Source organism: Artibeus jamaicensis, unplaced genomic scaffold (genome assembly GCF_021234435.1).
Source record: "Artibeus jamaicensis isolate MK-2021 breed Jamaican fruit bat unplaced genomic scaffold, CSHL_Jam_final scaffold_833, whole genome shotgun sequence".
Classification (NCBI taxonomy): Eukaryota; Metazoa; Chordata; class Mammalia; order Chiroptera; family Phyllostomidae; genus Artibeus; species Artibeus jamaicensis.
Genome location: NW_026522056.1, coordinates 18,920,972 through 18,942,107, shown reverse-complemented (window position 1 = coordinate 18,942,107; position 21,136 = coordinate 18,920,972). Strand labels below are relative to the sequence as shown.

The following is a 21,136-nucleotide window of genomic DNA, read 5'->3' as shown; positions in this document are numbered from 1 at the left end:
GAACGCCTCTTTCACAAGGTAATTGATGATTACAGAGAAATTTCACAGTTTTGCACCTCCGGGAACCTTTCCACTTTTCTTAAAGATCAAATAAACCGACCATTTCATCTGGGCATGTATTAACTTGTCCCACTGCAATAACTAAGAAAAATTTAGCTTCTCTGTATATTGTAGTTGTATTGTATTTTAATTCTTTATAGGTAAAATTTTATTATCAGTAGTACTTTAAAGCAAAGCTTCAGCTGAACTTTGGTTTTATGTAAACTACTAAAGTTAATCAAAGTACAAAAATTTTCTGAATGAGCACAATAATAAGAGGTTAAAAATCAGAGATGTATTTTTGTAGAGATATGTTTATGGACCTTTCTTAAAAATGTACGCAAATAGGAGAAAATAAATATCAGAGTATTGGGTTTGTCCTTGACTCTCCTCTTTTAGTTTTCCTTCCCGTTAAACTGATTTCCTCACATATTTGTTTCTGGATTAAAGCCACAATCAATATTGCCCCTATTTCTAATCAAATGATAGGGAAACGAGGATAAATTTGGAGCATAGTTAAAGGATCCCAGCAGGCCGAGTGTCTGGACCCAGCCTGAGCCGTGTCTCTGACTTTAGGCAAGGTATTTAACATCTCTTCACTCTTGACATATTGTAATAATGTTCATCTATTTCATAGGGATGATATTCAGTGGAGCTCAATAAACAGCTGTCAGCTGTTGAGAGAGGTCAGGATGATGTGAGAAACATCTGCTTCTGCAGCTCGGAAAAGAGGTTTTGAATTCTGTCTTCTTCTCCTGCCCAGTACATTCTGAATGAATTGTCTGGGAATTTGATGTAAATAATAAGATCTGAAGTTTCATTTATACAACGTGGAAAATAATGGACCATATTATAATTTCCACTTCAGATGTAAAAACTTCAGAAGTATTTTTATTTTCATTTTAGGGGATCAAACTCATTTAGCTTTTTAAGGCTTTCATTGAGTGTGCATTCTTAAGATAAACAACAAAGATACTGTTATTTTCCATTTTTGAACAAAGAAAAAAGTTGGAAGAAAATAGCATATAAAAATCTCTAAGACTACGTTCATGGGTAAATTTTTAACTGTGTCTTACATTAAGGTTGCTGTCCATTCGTGAATGCTGACTTATTAAACATGTTTTCTTTAATAGCTTTTTCTTTCTTTTTTCTTTCTTTTATTTTGTATTCTTTCATAATAGCTCACTTAAATATATACCATTTTAAAATTTTTACATGCTACTGATGTACCTTTATAATTGTGTTTGTAAAAGTTTTATATCAGCTATAAAACTTTTAAGTTCCAAATTTAATATTTTTGCTTTTAAATTTAATCCACTATAATCAACTAACCTAAAAAAATTTTGGTGGGGAAGAAATTAGAATTTATAGACTTAGAGTAATTTATATCAAATAATACACTACATCAAAGAATAGCCAATTGAAAACTACTTTACAATAATTAAAAGTTTTGAAATAGCCCAAAGCAAAAATCTTGTAAAAGAAATACAACTACTTGCATAGTGAAGAACTAAATAATCTGATATAATGCTACCAAAAGCCAGATTTACAGAATAATAACAGTTTACTGTGATGAATGATGAAAACCAGATTTTCTAAGCAAGTTTCCTAGGACCTAAACATTTCTTCAATGTTGTATGAAATGTCTAGAATTAGAAATGAGGACACTGCGGAATTTTAGAGGATTTAAGACATCCTCAGGAATTATTCTCATGACCTAATTAATAGAATGACTATTAAAATACATGTGACATTTTGATATGCCTTATTGTTTAAGGGTCCAGAGACGAGAGGCCTCCTCCTTTCTCTGGGAAAGATCAGATTTGATTATTTTAATGGCAATGAGATGGGGATTTGAGGACACCAAGATACAGAGACCTACCGAAGCATTTCCTTGGCCCTGTATTTTACACCCAATCCAAGGTGGAGCAATAGGTACGTGTGTTGTGTTTCCCCAGCATCTCCCAGAGTGCCACCAACACACACTGTCACTGACGCATGAGCCCAGCTCAGACGTAGATACAAGAACATAATTCTTCTAAAGGCTGCAATTTTTCAGCAGCCATCCAGAGGACTAGCTTATGGCAGAACTGTGAGATTTCGCATGCTGACCACGTGTGAGCAATTTTTAAACATGTTTTAACTGACGTACATTAATGTATTAACATGGAAGCAGCATTCATATAAAAACAGGGTGTTACCAAATTTTTTTCTCTCATTAAGTAAGGAAAATGCTTTATTTTTAGCCTGTGTCTTTGGGCAAAAAAGCTACAATGATTTCAAGTGTTTTCTTTCCATCTAACCAATAGGTATTAATTCAAATCATATGAAATTGCTAATTTTGTAGGTTGGAATGTTCAAACATATGCCATTTCTCTTTTTTTTTAAAGGATTTTATTTATTTCTTTTTAGAGTGAGGGAAAGGGAGGGAGAGAGAAATCAATGTGTAGTTGTCTCTCACACGCTTTCAACTGGGGACGTGGCCTGCAACCCTGACATGTGCCCTTTGGTTTGCAGGCCAGTGCTCAAACCAAGGGCCTAACATATGCCACTTCTTACAGTTCAACCTAATATATGAAGAAAGGAACAACGAGGCACTAAGGAAAGAGGCTCAGGAATCTTAAAGGGGCCCTGGAGTAGGGTTTTGTGAGAAAGAAAAAATAAATTTCCACCCAACTAAAAGTTTGATTAACACTTACTTTCCAAAACACACTTAGTCCATTGTTTTCCCCTGGACCAAAATAAGCATAGAGAAGTATGTCACTGTGAACAGAATGTACTCTTAAGGCAAGGAAATCACATTTTTGCATCTGAGAACGATTCTCCCTCCTGGGGAATATTTTCTGCAGAGGCAACAGCTAAACTTCTATTTGAGTCAGCCACAACAATCAGCAAGGCGTGGTCCTTGCCTTCACCAATCTTACTCTTGGCCTGGATGGGTAACTCCATCGGCTCCAGCATCATCCTCACACTTCGAGGTTGTAGGTTCGATCTCTGGTCAGGGCACATGCAAGAAGGAACCAAGGAATGCATAAATAAGTAGAACAACAAATCAATATTTCTCTCTCTCTCTCAAAACAATAAATAAAATATAAATTGAAAAAATCTTACTCTAAGCAAAACAGCCTGGATAAGGGGAGCAGGTGCAGAGGACATGTGAAAAACTGACTGAATGAGCATCCCGTGGCCTGGCCCAGCGCTGGGGACACAGCAGGCACGCGCACACTGTCTACTGAGTGAGTGAATGCTATGCTGGCCCGAAAAGATGGTGTGTGATTATAGTGCAGGAAGTCGTTCGTTTTTGTCTTGAGGGGTGGTCTGGGAGTGTTTCGTTTTTCTATTTAATTATACATGGTGTCATGTGCACGTCATCTGTATTATCTTTAATTTCCGTTTTAATATTTATTTCTCAAAACATCGCCTTGCCGAGGGAGCTCTGTTTCTTCCTCTCGCAGCACGTAGCAAAGGGCTGAGCAGACGATCAGCGCATGCTCGCCGACGCTGCCCTTCCCTGGAGGCTGTGGCTTCAGTGCAGCCGGCTCCTCTCCTGCCAAGTGAACCTAAGGTTCCTCTGGAGAAACTTGTGGCCCAAGAGCTAATGTGTCGCAGCCAAGTTCAGGAGTGAGAGGGGTGTTCAGTGGACAAGGCCACCTAGGAGGGCCTCTGTGCCTCTCTGCAGCCTCTTTCCCCACAGAGAGCTGGGAAATACGGGGTGGGGCAAAGGTAGGTTTACAGTTGTTTGTATGGAAAATGATACAACTAATAGAAAACAATACAAGAATAAAAACTCCCAAATCTAAATCTACTCTTGCCCCATCCTATGTATGTGTGTGTATCTATATCTATCTATATCTATATCTATATCTATATCTATATCTATATCTATATCTATATCTATATCTATATCTATATCTATATCTAGAGAGAGGAGGCCAAGTGGACTACAAGTTGGGGGCATTAGCCCTCAAGGTGGAAAGCTCAATTGCTTTGTCTTCCATACACCAGCTGTGTGACCTTACAGAAGTAACTTAACTTCTCTGATCTATAATTCATTTGTATGATAAGGATAATACTACTTGCCTTAGACAATTATTTGAGGATTAAATAAGATGTTCATAAATGCATAGCATAGTTCTGGGTAAGTAGGTATAAAAATGTCAGCCAAACATAATAATATGTGAAGTAAAATTATACAGTTATACTGAGCAGACTCTTTTTTACTCTCTGTAATGTACAAATTTTCCATATTCTTTTTTTCTGCTTCTTCCAGATATTTCTTTCTAATAAATTGACCATTACATTTCCTAAGCTCTGAAATGGCCAACAGACCATAGAAAGACATTGCTTTAGGCTCCTGCTTGAAACCAGCAGCTTCAGCAAACTGCTGGCCTTGATTCAGGGCCAAAAATTTCACATATTCTAAAAATTCACATTATATTTTACAATACTTCTCAAAATGGCCATGCATGCTATATGTGACTGAATGTAAGTAATGCCTCTCCCATTCTGTAGTGTTTTGTTGGCCCCAGGATGACTAAGAACTACCTGCTTTATTAACATAGATTTTTTTTTTAATTGTCTATTAAGACCTTAAGTGATTGCTTCCCAATCTGTGCAGAACGCACCAATCCGAGGGGAGTCTAAACAATCCCAAGGCCCGGTCGCCACCTTTAGATACTTGATTCTATCCCTCGGCCTCGAGAAGTTTTAGAAGCTCCTGAAGAAATGTGAATGGACAGCAAGGTGTAGGAACCATTTCTCTAATTACACAAAAATTGAAAAAGAGACACATTAGAGTGACCAAGTTGTCATAGGTTCTGTAAGAATGAAAATAGGCTAACAAATAATTCAGGTGATTCCAGTTTCTTTTTTTAGTTGAAATTGCAGATTTAAAAAAGTTTTTTGAATATTATGCAGATGTTTTCATCCTTCTAGGCTCCTTAGCTTCTAAAATTTATGAAAACTTCCTATAGGCAGCACACAGAAGTTATTTTGAGGATGAACCAATTTTTTTCATCAAGAGTAATGACTTTAAGATTGATTTTTAAAAATCTTTAGAAGTGGTAAAGTGAGTTTTCCTCCACAACTTTAAGTAGGACTTAAATTTTTGATTTATCTTGGTAGTTTGCCTAAACATTAAAGCATTAAGAAAAACAATGTATATCATCTTATTACTTGTTGTGCCTTTTTTCTTTCTTCTTTTAAAAACAAAAGCTGTTTTCCATATACAAAATGAGTTACAATTCATTTAGCACTTATCATATGCCATGGTATCTAAAAGTATTACATCAACATTTCCACACTGCTACAAAGGAGGAATTAGGATTTCCGTTTTAAAGAGAGAGGGAGCCTTTCTGTAAATTGCCTGAGGTCACACAACTAGGAGGCGGCTCAGCCCAAATCTGGACCATCGGTGTTTATAGAGCTTGTGTCTTTTCAGCACCATTGAACCTGCAGCAATTTAGACCAGCCAAAGATCCAAGTCCCTCCTTTATTTTTACCACTGAACAGGTTCGATTCTATTGAAGGCAACAAACAGTGAGAGCATCAGTTGCTCGCTGTGGGGAGGCCAGGGAAAGTCCGGGAGAATTTCCGTGGTGACTCTCAGGTGGCCTGGGACTTTGTCCCCCCTCCCGGATGCCCTGGAGCTCTATCCTAACTCTAACATCATAAGAAACTTCACAGGCGATAAGTTTATGAAATTCTTTTTGTTCCTGCAGTTTTTCGATGGGGAAAATGGTGAAGATGTTCAGTTTCATCCTCATTACCATTACTCTGGTAATGGGCAGGGAAAGCTGGGTAAGTTCATTGCAAAGGCTTTTGTTGTATTCGTCGTGCCTGCTTTGACCTGAATTTTCTCTGATTCTGCAGAAAACCTACAGTAACTTGTCGCACTGAAAGAACTTAACTAAGATGCGGTGTGGGGGAAGCGGTGCAGAATGAGGGTTTGTGGCAGTACCTGTCACATAGTAGGCACTTACCAAGGGCTTTAAATTTTTTTTTAAAGTAAAAGTCAGTATTCACAACAAATAAGTAAAATCTTTTAAAATTTACTGGGGCTATTTGGGTGGTTACATAACATTAGAAGTTTAAAACCATTCATTAAAATGGACCTTGAGCTTTCTGCTATTAAACGCTATTAGCACAAATTAAACAGATATTTGAAGGCAGTTACAATGAATTCATGTGTAAAAAGGTAAAAATGAGCCCTAGCTGGTGTAGCTCAGTGGATTGAGCGCGGGCCTTCGAACCGAAGGATCCTGGTTCAATTCCCAGTCAGGGCACATACCTGGGTTGCAAACCAGTTCCCAGCAGGGGACCCACGAAAGGCAACCATACACTGATACTTCTCTCCGTCTCTCCCTCCCTTCCCCTCTAAAGAAAAATAAATAAAATCTTAAAAAAAAAAGGTAAAAATGCTCATTTACTCAAAGTTCTGAGAGGAGAACTGCTGACTTTTAAATAAGCTTACAAACACTGCGTATCTAGTCTCATACAGATTGAATGTATCTGCCCTGTAATCCCTTCAGTTATTAAATTGCATAGCCCACTGTATTTAACAATATCACAACCAATTAATTTCCCACTATTAGGAAACAACACGGGATTCCAAACACCATAAAATGGCTTTGCTGTTCATTTTTTAGACAGGTGTGACTCAGGGGATGAACCCAGAGCAAATGAGAGAGAGTCCTAGCGAAACAGCTGGGAGAGAGTCAGGGACTTGGACCAGGAGATGGGAGGCGGCTTCTGCCACGGCGTCTCCATTCTCTTGTTGTGTGACTTTCAGCAGGGAGGCCAAATTTCTGTGCTGACATTATAATCCTTCATGGTGAAGCAGTGTGCCTCTTTCTTTTGTCCCAAATAAAATATGTAATTGTGCTATTCTGACTGTCTAGCCGAGGGCCCGGGACACAGTAGGTCCTTGTATTTATGGAATAATAAACACGGGGGTAGTACATAAAGGCATGGACAGGAAGTTAAACCACCATAACTTGGGAAATACTTCTGATTATAACCAAGAGCCCAGTTTAGGAAACAGTGCACATAAAAGCAGTGTGGAGCACTTACACAAGAACACTGGTAATTTCTCAGAAGTGAACGTTTACACGCACCACACAAGGTCGTGACATGCGCTGCAAATAGAGACGTGAAGGTAAAATGGCCAAGGTTCGTCTTTCGTCCTTTTTTCCGGCTCCCCCAGTAGCTCTCCCAGCACCGAGCACTCAGGACCTTTCCCGCAGCTTCCTGGGCTCTGTGCCTCTTCCCAGCAGAGCTGGCATGTGGTCCTCCTTCCCAGTTCACCCACCACATTCGCTTTACCTTCGGAGGGTTTGCTCAGTCAGGTGCAACTTTAGAAAGGAGCAGGTCAACTCTCCTACGTGCAATACTCTTGGGTTTGTCTTTTTAGGGGAGTAAACAAGTTAAATTTAAGACTCAGTCTCCTCCCCTCCCGTCTTAAGCTGATTGACGACAAAACAATAAATAAGCAAAAAGTTGAAGCGAATCCAGTCACATGTTCAGCCACAGGTAAATGGGTGCAATATTAAAGATGATGAGAGTCCAGGCCCAGCCTTCTTTATAAAGGTGACCTGATGTCTAAGATGATAAACCTTCAATTATAGTTTTAAAACGTATGAATTCCAAAAGCTCATTCAAAAGCCTCGTTTGTTTTACTGGTGAGAAAGCACTTAGTGTCATGCAGAGACTGAGAACAGGAACCCTGAGCTGAATAGAAATGCTGACTTCTCTTACCCACTGGGAACTTCTGAGCAAGCTGTCTCATCAGAACTGAGCCCAATCCTACCTTACGGAATTGTTGTGAGGGTCAAATAAGACAACGACTCTGAAACCTTAGCGTAGTCACTTCAATCCCGTTGTATCATACCATTTTGCAGTCCAAGCACATTAGCATCAGCCATGCTTTCTTATCCTTCAAATAACAAATGGTATTAGAACTTTCAAACTACTTCCTGGTTGGAATGATATTCTGAAATGGGAGTTGGGAGCAAGATTGAATCACTAATTTGTCCACCTCACTAGAATCACTTATTTTCTATGAGAACGAGACACGCATTGCTTTGCAGGCTCTTGAGAACTGTCTCCAGGAGCAGGTGCGTCTCAGAGCCCAGGTGCACCTGCTTGAGACCCGGGTCAAGCAGCAACAGGTCAAGATCGCACAGCTTTTGCATGAGAAGGAAATTCAGTTGTTGGATAAAGGAGAGGACAACAGCATCATTGACCTTGGAGGCAAGAGGCAATATGCAGGTCAGAATCTATGTTTCTTTAGTTTTTCAGTAACTAATATTATACATCCATACACAGTGATGGTATTAATAATTTGATTACTTCAGCTTTTGCTAAAGACCTTTTTCTATTCCAGTAACAAGTGGCATGAAGCATTATAACAAATTCAACTATCTTCAAATGTATTTTACGATTTTTCCTTTGCTATCCCTGCAGGGACATTTAATATCAATGCTCAATATCTGAGAATCCCTATTAGTTTGATAAGAGATCATTACAATAGATTGTTTAAACATCAGTGTGCAAATGGCAGATGATGTTTGTGAAATTTTACAATTGAGCTTTGTTTTTACTTGTGTATTGTTTCTTGTCACATTTATCCAATTTTTCCTTCTACAACTCTGATCTGCCTCAGGGTGATAAATAAGGTAATAGAATGAAAGGCTAGAGAAGGAGAAAGAATGAGAATTATTTAGGAAAATAAAGAAGTTATTTTATGTGTATATTTTATGGCTTGGTGGAGTTTTTTTTTTGACGAGGCCAGTATTTCCCCCAAGAAACTAAATAATCTTCAACTGCCACACATGCATATAGCACTGAACATACTATTACCTATAGAAAACTAGCCACCCGGTTTCCTCCATCTTTTAAAGTAGACCAACAGTTGTCAGAAATAATAATTATGCCATCAAAGTGCTTTGGTCCTATGTCCTGTCTAGCTTCTGCCAGGATGAATTACAACATCTCTGCTTGTGAGTTTAACTTGGCCAATTATCTGGGTACATTGTAAAGTCTAGGATGATGTCTAATGCATTCTTTCCTCCTTATTGCCTATCAGAGGGCCCAGAACATAGTAGATCCTCATACTCATCCATGAAAGCAAGGTTGTACATTGAGACAGGAATAACAAGATAACCCCCCCTGCTAAACCATCCAGTTGCATGTATTTTCAGAGCCTAACACGGTGACTGGCATATAGGAAATGTTCAATTTTTTACGTTTAATTGGTGGAACAGATCAGGTGAAAGAGAGTACAAATGCTTCAAATAGATTTGCAGGGTATAACAAGGTAGTTATTTGAATGACAACTTGAGAGAAAGACAACAGGTTGGTTATTCTAGGAACGAGCATGCAGATGTGTGAATCCAGAGAAAGTTAGGTGCAACACTGACCCCAAGGGCAAGGAATTGGTGGATGTGGAAGAAGTACCATTATTTCAAATTCCGAACGAAGTTCGAGATCACGGTATCTATTCAGACATCATCAGTCTGGATACTGCTCAGTCTGAGCAGGTTGTCAACACAGACTCAAGTGTCAGATAATGGCAGGAGGCAGGCCATTGGATGTTTGTTACTGGGACTATGCTATCAATCATGTTTAAGAGCTAAAAAACCAGTCCCTGTGTTTCGAGTGTTGGAAGTGGACTTTAGGGAACAAGAGGTCACCAAGGAGTACGGCAAGTATGGCAAGAAATCAGTTACTAAAAAATTAAAATGCCAAGGTCAGAGCAGAACTGACTGTCTAAATAGGAATTGGGTAGAAGAGTTATAATAGAGATATGGATGGAATCCAGACAAACCCTTATGTTGTGTATATCTCTTATAACATTATAATGCATAGAACAATAGCAAACAGACATTCTAGGTGACTGTTTCTAGATCAACAGCTAAAACATCCTAAATTCAGTAGATCCATGTTTAATTTTTTTACAGATGGTGCAAGAATGAAGGAGGAGAAGAAATGTTATAAAATATAAATACAGTTTAATTATACTTTATTTTTCAACACACAGGGATAGTACTAGAGAGTGTGTCAAAGGCAAATACTTAATAAATAAAATATATAATAACATAAATTTTAATAAAATATATAATATATTATAACATATATAGTTACATATAATATTATATAAAATATATAAGAACTTGCTCACACCAAAATTTATGTTTTGGTGTCCTTGAATTTAAAAAATATTCATGTATATGATCTATAGAAACATAAATTTTTTCTTACTAACAAGTTTCTATATTATTACATTATTCTCTGAATTCTAATTCATCTCCTGGTAGAAAACACTTAATTACATATAACCTAGCAATTTATGCATACAGTGTACAAACTACATGATTTTTATATAATATATAATTAAATGCATCTTTTTAAAGCTTTTGGGTGCTATTGAATTATGTACCTAAATTAAGAGATTATAGTACCAAATTCACATTAATTGGTGACATTCACAACAGCCTGTGGCATCACATCTGGTCAGCCAACAAGACCCCTGGCTTCACCATGTCCCTTAGTACGGGAGCCCCAGTCCCTATGAGACGGCCCCTCACACTCGGGGCAGTGGCGCAGGCAGACACTCTGAGGCCTGGTTTCGACGTCCCGCTGCCCATCTTGCCAGCCGTGGTCTTTGGAAAGTTCCCCTTCCTCTGTGTGCCTCGTATTCCTCATCTGCACCATGGGAATGATGTGAACTCCTGTTTCTCTGTTTAAATGAGGTAAAGTGCCATCACACACATGAACATGATTACAAAAGCAGTTAGCCTTTAGCTCACGGAATGTCAGCTATGCTGTTAGAGTAGTCCCCCCGCATCCTCGGGAAATATGTTCGAGACACCCAGGGGATGCTGAATCAACAGTTTCTATATTCTATCCAGCCCCTACGTGTACTATGTTTCCTCCTATGCGTGCTTACCTCTTCATTTCAGGAAGCAGTTTACGGCTCCTCTTTGGCATATGCAAATGACCAACACCACTATTTAGGCTCTGGGGTCATTATCAGTAAAATAAGGATGATGAACCCGAGCACTGCAATGCTGATACCGAGACAGTCAGTGTGCTTAATGGGTGGGAAGTGTGTACAGTGTGAAGACCTGGTCAAAGGGATGAGTTACCACCCCAGGCTGGGTGGAGTGGGGCTCACGAGATTCCATCACACGGCTGAGAACGGCACACAATTTAAAACTTAGGAGTTGCTTATTTGTTGAATTTTCCATTTAATATTTTCAGACCACACTGAACCACAGGTAACTATTATAAAACAATGTAAAGCGAAACCTGGGATAAGGAGAGACTACCGTATTTCCTGTGCCCCAGTTTTCAGAAGGGAGAGTCTACTCACTCCACCCTGTAAGAATACTGCGCTCTCTGGGGAACCATAAGAGGTTCTGCCCTTACATTTCCTTCTGATGTCACCTGGGGGTTGAGAGAGGCAGAGGGAGGGCCAGGTCTGGCGTTCCCGACATGCCCCGCGGAGAGTGGAGGGGGCGGCTGACCTCTTGCCAGCCTTTCTTTGAGTTGAGAGTGCCCCCATTCTGGGACAAGAAGAAAAAGCCCACTTTGCTGGTTGTCATGTCACTTTATGAAAAGCTTAAACATTCAGACAAACATAGTTGTGTCTGAATTTTGGTGTGAGCAAGTTCTTATATATTTTATATAATATTATATATAATTATATATATGTTATAATATGTGATATATTGTATTAAAATTTGTGTTATTATATATTTTAATTATTAAGTATTTGCCTTTGGCACACTCTCTAGTTCTATCCCTATGTGCTGAAAAATAAACATAGTTTGTTTCCTGCACGATCAAAGGAAGTATTCACCTCACCCACTTTAATGCCGTGTTTGTCAATGGGGCAGGGAATATTGGCCTCACTCTAGTATTATGTAAGGATCCAAAAATTCTTTTTCTAAAAACTCCCATGAACACAGAGCTCTTTACCCCTGCCCTTCTCCTGACCATTTTCCAGGGAGGTGAGTGGGTCAAAACATTTTGAAAATTATAGCTTTAAATATCTAGCTAATATTAAAAACCCTACATTGTTACTACTTCCTCCAACGACACTCTAAGTCCCATGTCCCCAAGGCAGGCTCCTTAACTTCTTTGCTAAGTGCTTATTTGAATTGCAAGTTGGGTGAGTTTTCTGCTTTGTTTTGTTTTATTTTCTCCTCTTGAAAGCTTTCCTCTGGATGTTAAGTTGTGTTTGACGTTTTTCACTGGGAAGAAGAAAAAAATTTTAAAAAACACAAACGAACTCATATTTGGCATAAAATAAAAACAAATAGGAAATGTTGGCTGAAAACTCCATATTCACAAGTTTTCCAGAGGCAAACGTTATAGCTAATTATTTCCATATTTGTCTAGAAAATAGTCTGAACCTTAAGAGCCTTTACTGCTCAACATTTTAGTAAAAGGATAAAAATAAGCAAAAAGCTCCTTTTCTTAACAAGGAAAGTTATATAATCTGCCTACTTTAATGGAAAGTAGCCTGCAATATATTTGACCACAAGAGGTAAGCTTTTGAACAACCTTGAACTACTTTTAGGTAATCATTTTTCTATTGTTTTACTTTTTATTTAATTGAAAAAAAATTCAGCACTTGAGCTTCTAAATCTCAAAAGTAAGTGTGTGATAAGCTTAAACCATTACAAAGCTCATCATCTTACCAAAGCAGTAGTATGTCACTGTTCTCCACTTGGGGAGGGCTTTGGACAGCGACTAACTTTCTTTGTTTTTTTCTTCTGATTCCTATTGCCTATTCGATCTGCTTAAACTGGAGTGTATTTGCTTAGTAACAAAACATAGTTGTAGACGATTTGGCATCGAAACAGTGAAAATGAAGAAATACCTTAAAAATGGGCTAAAAGAGTGAAATTATCCAAACAGGAAGAGAAAGAAATTGAAAAGATAGGAAATTAACAAAACCACAAGGCTAAAATATGAAAGTTCATAATGTCATAGTATAGTATTGAAAGCATTTTTACTGAAAAGCCTGTGAATGAGTATCCCTGAAACTATCTGTGTAACGGTGGACATTTCAGCCGCCCTAACGCACGGCCGTAGGTACCTACACACTGGGCAGCCCATACCCGCCATATTCTCTGCGTCTGCACAGGTCTGAGACCTGACAGTATTAACTTATCTCACCCTAGAGGTTTAAGAAGCAGATATTACTTTTTGATGACAAATCGGTAGCTGTGTTTGCTTCCAAAGAAATGCCATGTCAAAGAGGAAAGCTGGGAGAAGAAGGATGGCAGAAACATTCAGTTTTTAGCAAAAGCGTCTAAGAATACATGAGCTATTAGAAATTTCAGTGGTTTGGTAAAAAAAATCTGGTGAGACTGGGAGATTGTGAAAATCTAACAAGAAGATTACTGTTCTGAGTTTGTTTCCAGATGTTCTGAATGATTTGTAGTGCTCCAAGTCAAGATCACCCTTAGTTATTTGTTTGGTGTTGTATTTCTACTTTCATTTTAGCTTCATAGGAGAGAAAAGTTCTGCTATTGTGTCTGATAAATCCGATAAATCTGTAAGTTCCACTTATATAAACTGTAATTAACTAAACACATCTAATTTTTAAAAATTGCTTCTATAAAAGTTAAAAATGAGAAACCAGATCCCTATTTCACTCCCTTCACCTGTCCCTGTGATCATATCCCCGAGTTAGATGGGAAAAGAAATGACTTTTCTGATACCCATGAAAAGATGTACCAGATGCAATTGTAAAAAGCGGATTTTCTCCCTCACGTGTTTATCTGTCTGCATTAGGATCGAGTAATCTCATTCAGAGGCTCCCTTCGTTTAAAATAAAAAAAGACATGACCGACGTTCCATGACCTTGTTTTACAAACAGATTGCTCAGAGATTTTCAATGACGGGTACACGAGCAGCGGATTTTACAAAGTCAAGCCTGTCCAGAGCCCGGCAGAGTTCCCCGTGTATTGCGACATGTCCGATGGAGGAGGGTGGACTGTGATTCAGAGACGGTCTGACGGCAGTGAGAACTTTAACAGGTGCGCTAATGGTGTCGTAAGGACGTCTTTGGAGTAGAAAATGTAAACTTTATAATAAGTAAACCCTTATGTCCGGTCCTAAATCCTGCTAATTAGACAGACTCTCACGGGTCTCTAAATCAGAATAACTGAAAGAGCATTAACAAGTCCGGAAAAACTGGGCGTGGGCGCAGCACGGGGGCAGCGGGAGCACCTCGGAGACTGCAAACGTCTAGTTGGATTGCGCTGAAGGCAGCTTTCACTTTAAATTTTCTAGAGGCTGGGATGACTACGAAAATGGCTTTGGAAATTTTGTCCAAAAGGATGGTGAATATTGGCTGGGTAATAAAAACCTTCACTTATTAACCACACAAGGTAAGATTTGCCTAATATCCAATTCATGGGAAATGCAATAAAAAACACTAAAATGTTTTCCACTAAATTATAGGCAACAGAACTAATTCAGTAACTGCTATAATTTGCAGATGGCAATGGTCTCTTTTGGGCAGTAATTCTCTTTGTAGAGTGTGGCTGCTTAAAACTGAGAAGAAAGAAAAAGAAAACTAGACCTGGATTGGGGCCGGGGGGATCTCTCACATCCGTGTTTTCTATTTCTGGGCAAGAAATATAATGTCATGATCATTCTTTCTTAAATGTCTTAAGTGCCTCAAAATATACATGAGGTACAGTTACCCATTGCCACCATAGTACTGCATATCAACTCACTTCAAAATTTAGTGGCTTAAAGTCACAGCCATTTGTTTTTCCTCGCAGTTTTACAAGTTGTCTGGCTGGTTCTGCTGATTTGGCCTGTGCTCCACTGCTCTTGGCTGGGTTGCTCATGGGTCTGTGATCGGGTTTCAGGGCAGCGAGAGGCTTCCTCTTCTAGGCCTTCAGATGGAGCAAGCAACTCAGCTCCGCTCCACCTGGTCACTCCTCCTCACTGGCCTGGACCTTGAGCGAGTTCCAGGGAAGGAGGCGAAATTACCTAAGTTTCTTGACTCAGAACTGGCATGTAGTCATTTTCAGGACCTTTTATTGGTGAAAGCTAGTCACAGGACCAGATCAGCAGGAAGGGGAAAGGAGAGAGACTTCCTACCTGGGCTTACCAAGTCCCATTGCTAAGGGGAAGATGAAGAAATGGGGGCAGGGGGGGCTGTTTTTGCAATCAAATACCACATTAATGTCCTTGTTTTCATCTCTCACCCACATTTTATTTTGAAAATTTCAAAGATAGAGCAAAACTGAACGAAGATTTAACCTACTACCCATGCTCTCATTAAAATTTTACTCTACTTGTTTTTCCCATATCTATCCACCTATCTGCCCATCAATTCATTTTATTTTTGACAAAGTTCAAGGTAAATTGCAGACAACTATAAAAATTTCTCCTATATACTCTTGCATGGTTATCTTTAACTAGAGTTTTATATTTGTCTAAAATATCATTATTTTGATCACAAATTTTCCATGTTTCTCTTTCCATGTCTCTTACTGCAGTCCATTGTCTTGCTTACCTCATTTGCAGTGTGAGATTGTAGGTAGCTCCGCTCAGGTTTGATTCTAAATGTTTCATAAAAGGCCATTGTATTGCTCAAGAAAGCGTGCTGAACCACACTAGCAAGGCATTAACCATAAGCACAAGGGTCTTACTTGGTTCCATCCAAGGCAAGGAAAGCAACTGGTGCTCTTACATTCATAATAGTCAGTAGGAGTACAATTATAGGGTTTTTTGAGACACTGGAATAATAACTTAGAGAAGATGGATAGTCCCAGAAACTAATACTTTTTCGTTTGTCCTTTCTTGTGTCTAACGCTCTCTAAATTTTAACATACTTATTATCCTACTTTTAAGTGTTTTTTTTTGAATAGGTACATAACATTTATCATATCAATTTCTGTTTCTTTCACATATTAATACGTAGCTGGTTTCTTATTGGAACTCTGAAAACCCCCAAAAGTAACTCTTGGTGCCTTCTAAATGCACAGAATTCATGCTTATTATTTTTTGAATGATTACTGAGTGCTTAGTTGCCCAGATGCACTTTGCCAACACATTGGCTTCCCTTTCATCTTTTGTTTAGTGTTCAGTGTAGCTACTTCTCTTGGCAGCAAAAGTGTATTTATCGGTTCTAGGCCTCACCACCACGTATCACATCATCCAAAGAGGGGAAGGGCCCTCGTCCCTGCATTTGTTATCTACACTTACTTAAGGCTAAGCATTTGCCTCCAAAAATAGCTTTAGGCCCATTACACAAATTTCAACTGGAAGTGTTTGCAATAAAGCTACTTTAGAAATGGTTTGTAATTGCATTGTGATTTACTTCATAACCAAAGAGATATATTTGGGTGGCTACCTAAATCATTGAGACCGACTTTGTATCTCTCCTATAATACAATGTGTTTTTTGTGGGGGAGTTAGCAGCCTGCCCTACTGCTCCCACCCACTGCACAGTCTTGGGTGCACATACCCTTCACGGCCTTTTGTTCAGGTTAGAGGGGCTTGTCCTTGGGACTCACTGTAGAGAAATTCATGGGAGAAGGAGTCTGTGGGACCAGAGGGCCAAGGCCAACGGCACTCGCTCCTGTGGTAGGGAATCCAGCACTTCGCACAGCCTTGCATGTCTCCGGGACCCATTCATGACTCTGTACCCATCCCCCTGTGGGAAGGTCATGTTCCTAGTGAATGTACCCCTGCGCCTGAGGGACGGTGAAGGAACAGCTTTTATTGTGGGTGTAAACAGAGCTTGGATGTGCAGTCTGGAAAGCCCACAAGTGCGGACAAGCCCTTGCTCTGTGAGATGGAGACGGTGATAGGATGAGGCAAACTGTAGACCAGGCCTGTGGGCAGGGGCCGAGCAGGCTCTCTGAGGGGCCTCCACGTTCTACCTTGGAACCCGGAGATGTATGAGACTCCAAATTCAAACCTGGTCTTACAGGTCATCGTGACAGTTTGTTTATTAAAGTAGGAGGATGGAGCACAAACTGTTTAACAGTTGGTTTGATTTATAACTTTCTATGTTCCTGACAGTAGTTGTGTTTCTGAAAAAGTGAATAGTCCTTGTTATTTGCAAGTGATGGGACAATGAGGAAGAGATGATTACTTGATGCTACTAAGGATTCAGTCATTAGTTATATTGAAGGTCAACATTCTCACCAAAATTAAGAAAAAGAGGAAAACATTTAAACTTTTTGGAGGTTCTTTTCTTTCATTGTTAGATTTCTTAATCTATTAACTAAATAGGTTTTTCTGTTGTTCTTTGCAAAGTAAATTGTGCTAGCTTTTGCCTATGATACAGTAGAAATGTTTTATCTTTAATATTGTTTCCCTACTTTTTTTCAAGTAAAATACACAATAAAATCTTCATGTAAATGCAATGGAGCCACTGTGCATTCTTGGAAAAACTGACCCAGGAGTTGGTCTAAGTAAAACAGAGCCATCATTATTTTTAAGCCTCAGTAAGTCAGTGTTATCTCAGGTGCTTAAAAAAAAACAACTTCTTGTTGTTGCTGTTTTCTAGGAGACTACACTTTAAAAATCGACCTTGCGGATTTTGAAAAAAATACCCGTTATGCCCAATACAAAATTTTCAAAGTTGGAGATCAAAAGGTACTAAAATTTTCAAATAAGTAATGCTACAGAATAATGTGTAAAACATACAAGCTAAACCCTGAAGTCAGAGGAAATAAAGATATAGAATCCTTTCATTCATTAAATAAACCTACTTTTTAATGTAACAACTGATGGTGGACGTTGGCTCTGTTCCTGCAGAATTCCTATGAGTTGAATATCGGAGAATATTCTGGAACAGCTGGGGACTCACTCACAGTGAAATTTGACCCTAAGATGCAATGGTGGGGTAGCCATCAGCGAATGAAATTCAGCACATGGGACAGAGACAATGACAACTACGAAGGGAGCTGCGCCCTGGAAGAACGCTCCGGCTGGTGGTTTAACAGGTTTGACGTTTCATGAACAGAACCCTGATGACATTGATGAGATCTCACCGGTGGGTGTTAGTGTTAATGCCTGTCTGAGGTCGTGTTGGTCTCTGTACTTGGTGTTAGTAAGTAATCATCCTTAGTAGAATTCTTCAGTGACACAGTCATTTTGAGGATTTGTTCATTGTGTACATGAGTAAAGCTTGAAAGATACATCTTCGTATCTTTCGTATTAGAAAGGTACGGCTTTGTATCTTTTGTATTATTTCGTATTAGAAATAAAACCAAATTCCGTTTTGCAGACTGAATGATGAGATTGCTAAGATTTCCTGTGTTGGCCATACAGTCCATTCCTAACAGGATTCAAATCAAACCAGATTTTAAAAGGGTATGTAGTAGATGCCTCTAGGAAGACAGAGCTGTACCAAAATATATATTCTGGAGGTTCAATTTAGAACATTTTCTATTCTGACATTACTTTCAAAACATGGTATGCTCTTGGTACTTCAGATTTAGTAGATGCGTTTTCGATTAGGTACATCTGTTTAGATCAGGGGGGCTATCAGTGTGGTCAGCAGGAGTGAATCACTAAGTGGGAAAAATGATTCAAGCCAACCACTTGACATTTACGAGTAAATTGTAAGGTTATTTGATTCAATAATGTGGCTGCTTTTCATAGATTTTCAGAACTCTCCTTTGTGAACGTCCTCCTGATATCCTAATGCCTGACATCATTCTATTGGTTGTATCAGTAAAAAGTATGTAGCAATTTATTTCGTAACAGGACACAGAACATTATCATATATACTTAGTTAATCCATTTCAGGGACAAAATTTACAGATATAAAAGAAGGGAGGGGGACTTTTTATAATTGATGACAACCTAACCAACTTATCTAGACTGGAGCAGTATGTTAGAGTAAAAACTGAGCATAGCAATTTGGACAAATGATTACTGGTTGATGGCTGGAAAATTTTAAATGGTGGATTTAGGCTTTTTGTTTTCTTATCCTCAAGGTTAAAATAATTGTTATGCTAGCAATTTTAAAGAGGGTGAGGGAGAAAGTTGAATTGTGAATGCTAGGTCTTGGCAGCAGATGGATGAACACGTAAGTGCAAATTACTGCTGAGGAGAGCAGGCGGTAGGGCACTAAGCCACACCTCTCGGTGTTAAACCACTCTGTTCTTGCTAAGGCAGAGGATTTCAAGGCTATGCTTTTGTTTGCTTGTTTCCTTTTGTCAGTTTAAAGGCTGTTAATCTCAAGAATGTTTCTTTTTTTAAAGATTTTATTCATTTATTTTTAGAGGGGAAGGAGAGAGGGAGAGAAATGTCAACGTGTGGTTGCCTCTCCTGTGCATGCCTCTGCTGGGAACTGGCCTGCAACCCAGGCGTGTGCCCTGACTGGGAATCAAACCATGCTTGTTGTGTTCACAGGCCTGCGCTCAATCCGCTGAGCTACACCAGCCAGGGCTCAAAAATGTTTCTTTATCCATCCACTCACCACAAGTAGCCAGAATTGTATCCTCAGGCTTGATATTATGGCCCTAAAACCCACCAGTTAAAGAACAAAACAAAACATCTGCTGTAGGAGTATCATGGCTTTGGAGAACTGATAAATATTTTCTCGTATGAAAGTGGCCAAATTCATAGTTAAGATGTTTTTGATCATTCGCTAGCAAAATGCAGGGCTGTCAGAATCTTCTGGTCTGATTGGTCTGCGTTTATTTTTTCTCCCACTAGGTGTCACTCTGCAAACCTGAACGGCCTGTACTACCAGGGCTCCTACGGGGCTCAAACCGACAACGGAGTCGTTTGGCACACCTGGCACGGATGGTGGTACTCTTTGAAATCCGTGGTTATGAAGATTAGGCCAAATGACTTTATTCCCAATATTGTCTAATTGTTCCCCTTGGGCTTGTATCTCTGCAAATCATCTGGGTTTAAAGGGATTTGAAAGATAGCAATTCTGAACACGCACATGGGTGATGAGGATAATTGCTATGTGTACTACTTTTCATTCTTACTTGCCTTTGTTTCTTACTGTACAGAGATTATGGGATGCTCACCAAATAAACGTGGCTCATGTTAGTATTTATTGCATTGCTGTGTGCAAAGGGATATGATAAGAGCGATGCTGAACTGAAATAAAAAGCATAGAATCTATGCCATCCTGGGAGATGACACAAACATGAATATATAATAAATTAAGTATGAATGAAGTTGCATGTGGACATAAAAATTCAGCAAATAATGGGTTGCCACATCAACGGCACAAACAATAAATACTGTCGAAAGTGGGGATTTGAACTCAGGTCTCTGACTACAGAGCTGGAACTCTTAGAAGCACAACCCAGGATAGTAATCACTATAAAACACTATCTCATATTTTCAGGATATTTATGTAGGTTACACTCTTCTTTCAGAAGCCTCATTTATACCAATCTTGTGAAGTAATATTATTCCCAACTCACAGAGCTGACAGCGCATGGACCTGAGATTGTGTGAGGCTCAAAGTTATAGAGTGAAGAAGTAAGGGAAGAAGGACTCAATCCAAGTGTTCTGGCACTGAATAAAATGTGTTGCCACCATGCTGTAGGTACCTGTGGCACCCCTGTCCTGTAGCACGTGGACAGGGGAGGTAGAGAGAGGACCTTGAACATGAGAGTGAAAGCAGGACTAAAGGTAAGACATTGCACCAAATAGTTGAGTGCCATTAAGTATCTGGCACAGAGGACCCAGTTCAGGCTCACAGAAAGCTCAATTTTCTAAAATGAAGACATACAATCATATATAAATAATTTCAGAAGCTGATAAGTATGAAAGAAAATACGTGCCAGGGGAATGTGCAGCAGGGGGCCTGGCCTGAGGAGAGGAAAGCCCCCTGGAAGGACTCAGCTCTTCGACTGACATGTTTTAATTAGGAGCACGTGGGAGGTCACTGCAGGAGCAGGGGACACTTTGTGTGAAGTAGACAGAGCGGGAAAGAGCAGAGAAGCAAAATAAAAGATTGGAGAGGCAACGCCACTCAGTGATCCTTATGTCCTTGAACCACGGATTCTGCCACTTAATGGCTGTGTGACCTTGGGCAGGCTACTTGACTTCTCTGAGCCTTGGCTATCTC

General features: G+C 39.3%; 1 protein-coding gene and 1 non-coding gene across 4 annotated transcripts; one reads left to right on the top strand and one right to left on the bottom strand.

The window, feature by feature from the left end:
* Positions 1 to 525: 525 nt before the first annotated feature.
* On the top strand, positions 526 to 20,106 carry FGL1 (fibrinogen like 1). Of its 3 annotated transcripts, XM_037128843.2 has the most exons (9): positions 528 to 620; positions 1,817 to 1,974; positions 5,760 to 5,838; positions 8,127 to 8,307; positions 13,934 to 14,093; positions 14,350 to 14,447; positions 17,594 to 17,682; positions 17,845 to 18,032; positions 19,756 to 20,106. In XM_037128843.2, exons 3-9 carry the CDS (start codon positions 5,767 to 5,769, stop codon positions 19,913 to 19,915), a joined length of 948 nt encoding a protein of 315 aa, XP_036984738.2. In that variant the 5' UTR covers positions 528 to 620; positions 1,817 to 1,974; positions 5,760 to 5,766; the 3' UTR covers positions 19,916 to 20,106. The 3 variants fall into 3 exon arrangements, with proteins under 3 accessions (XP_036984737.2, XP_036984739.2, XP_036984738.2); XM_037128842.2 differs by lacking the exon at positions 1,817 to 1,974 and having other exon boundaries at positions 526 to 620; XM_037128844.2 differs by lacking the exon at positions 1,817 to 1,974 and having other exon boundaries at positions 526 to 620; positions 17,845 to 18,082; positions 19,756 to 19,846.
* Positions 4,308 to 4,444, bottom strand: LOC119036938 (small nucleolar RNA SNORA2/SNORA34 family). The gene has a single exon (XR_005080111.2). It is a non-coding gene; the product is annotated as a small nucleolar RNA SNORA2/SNORA34 family (small nucleolar RNA).
* Positions 20,107 to 21,136: the final 1,030 nt, after the last annotated feature.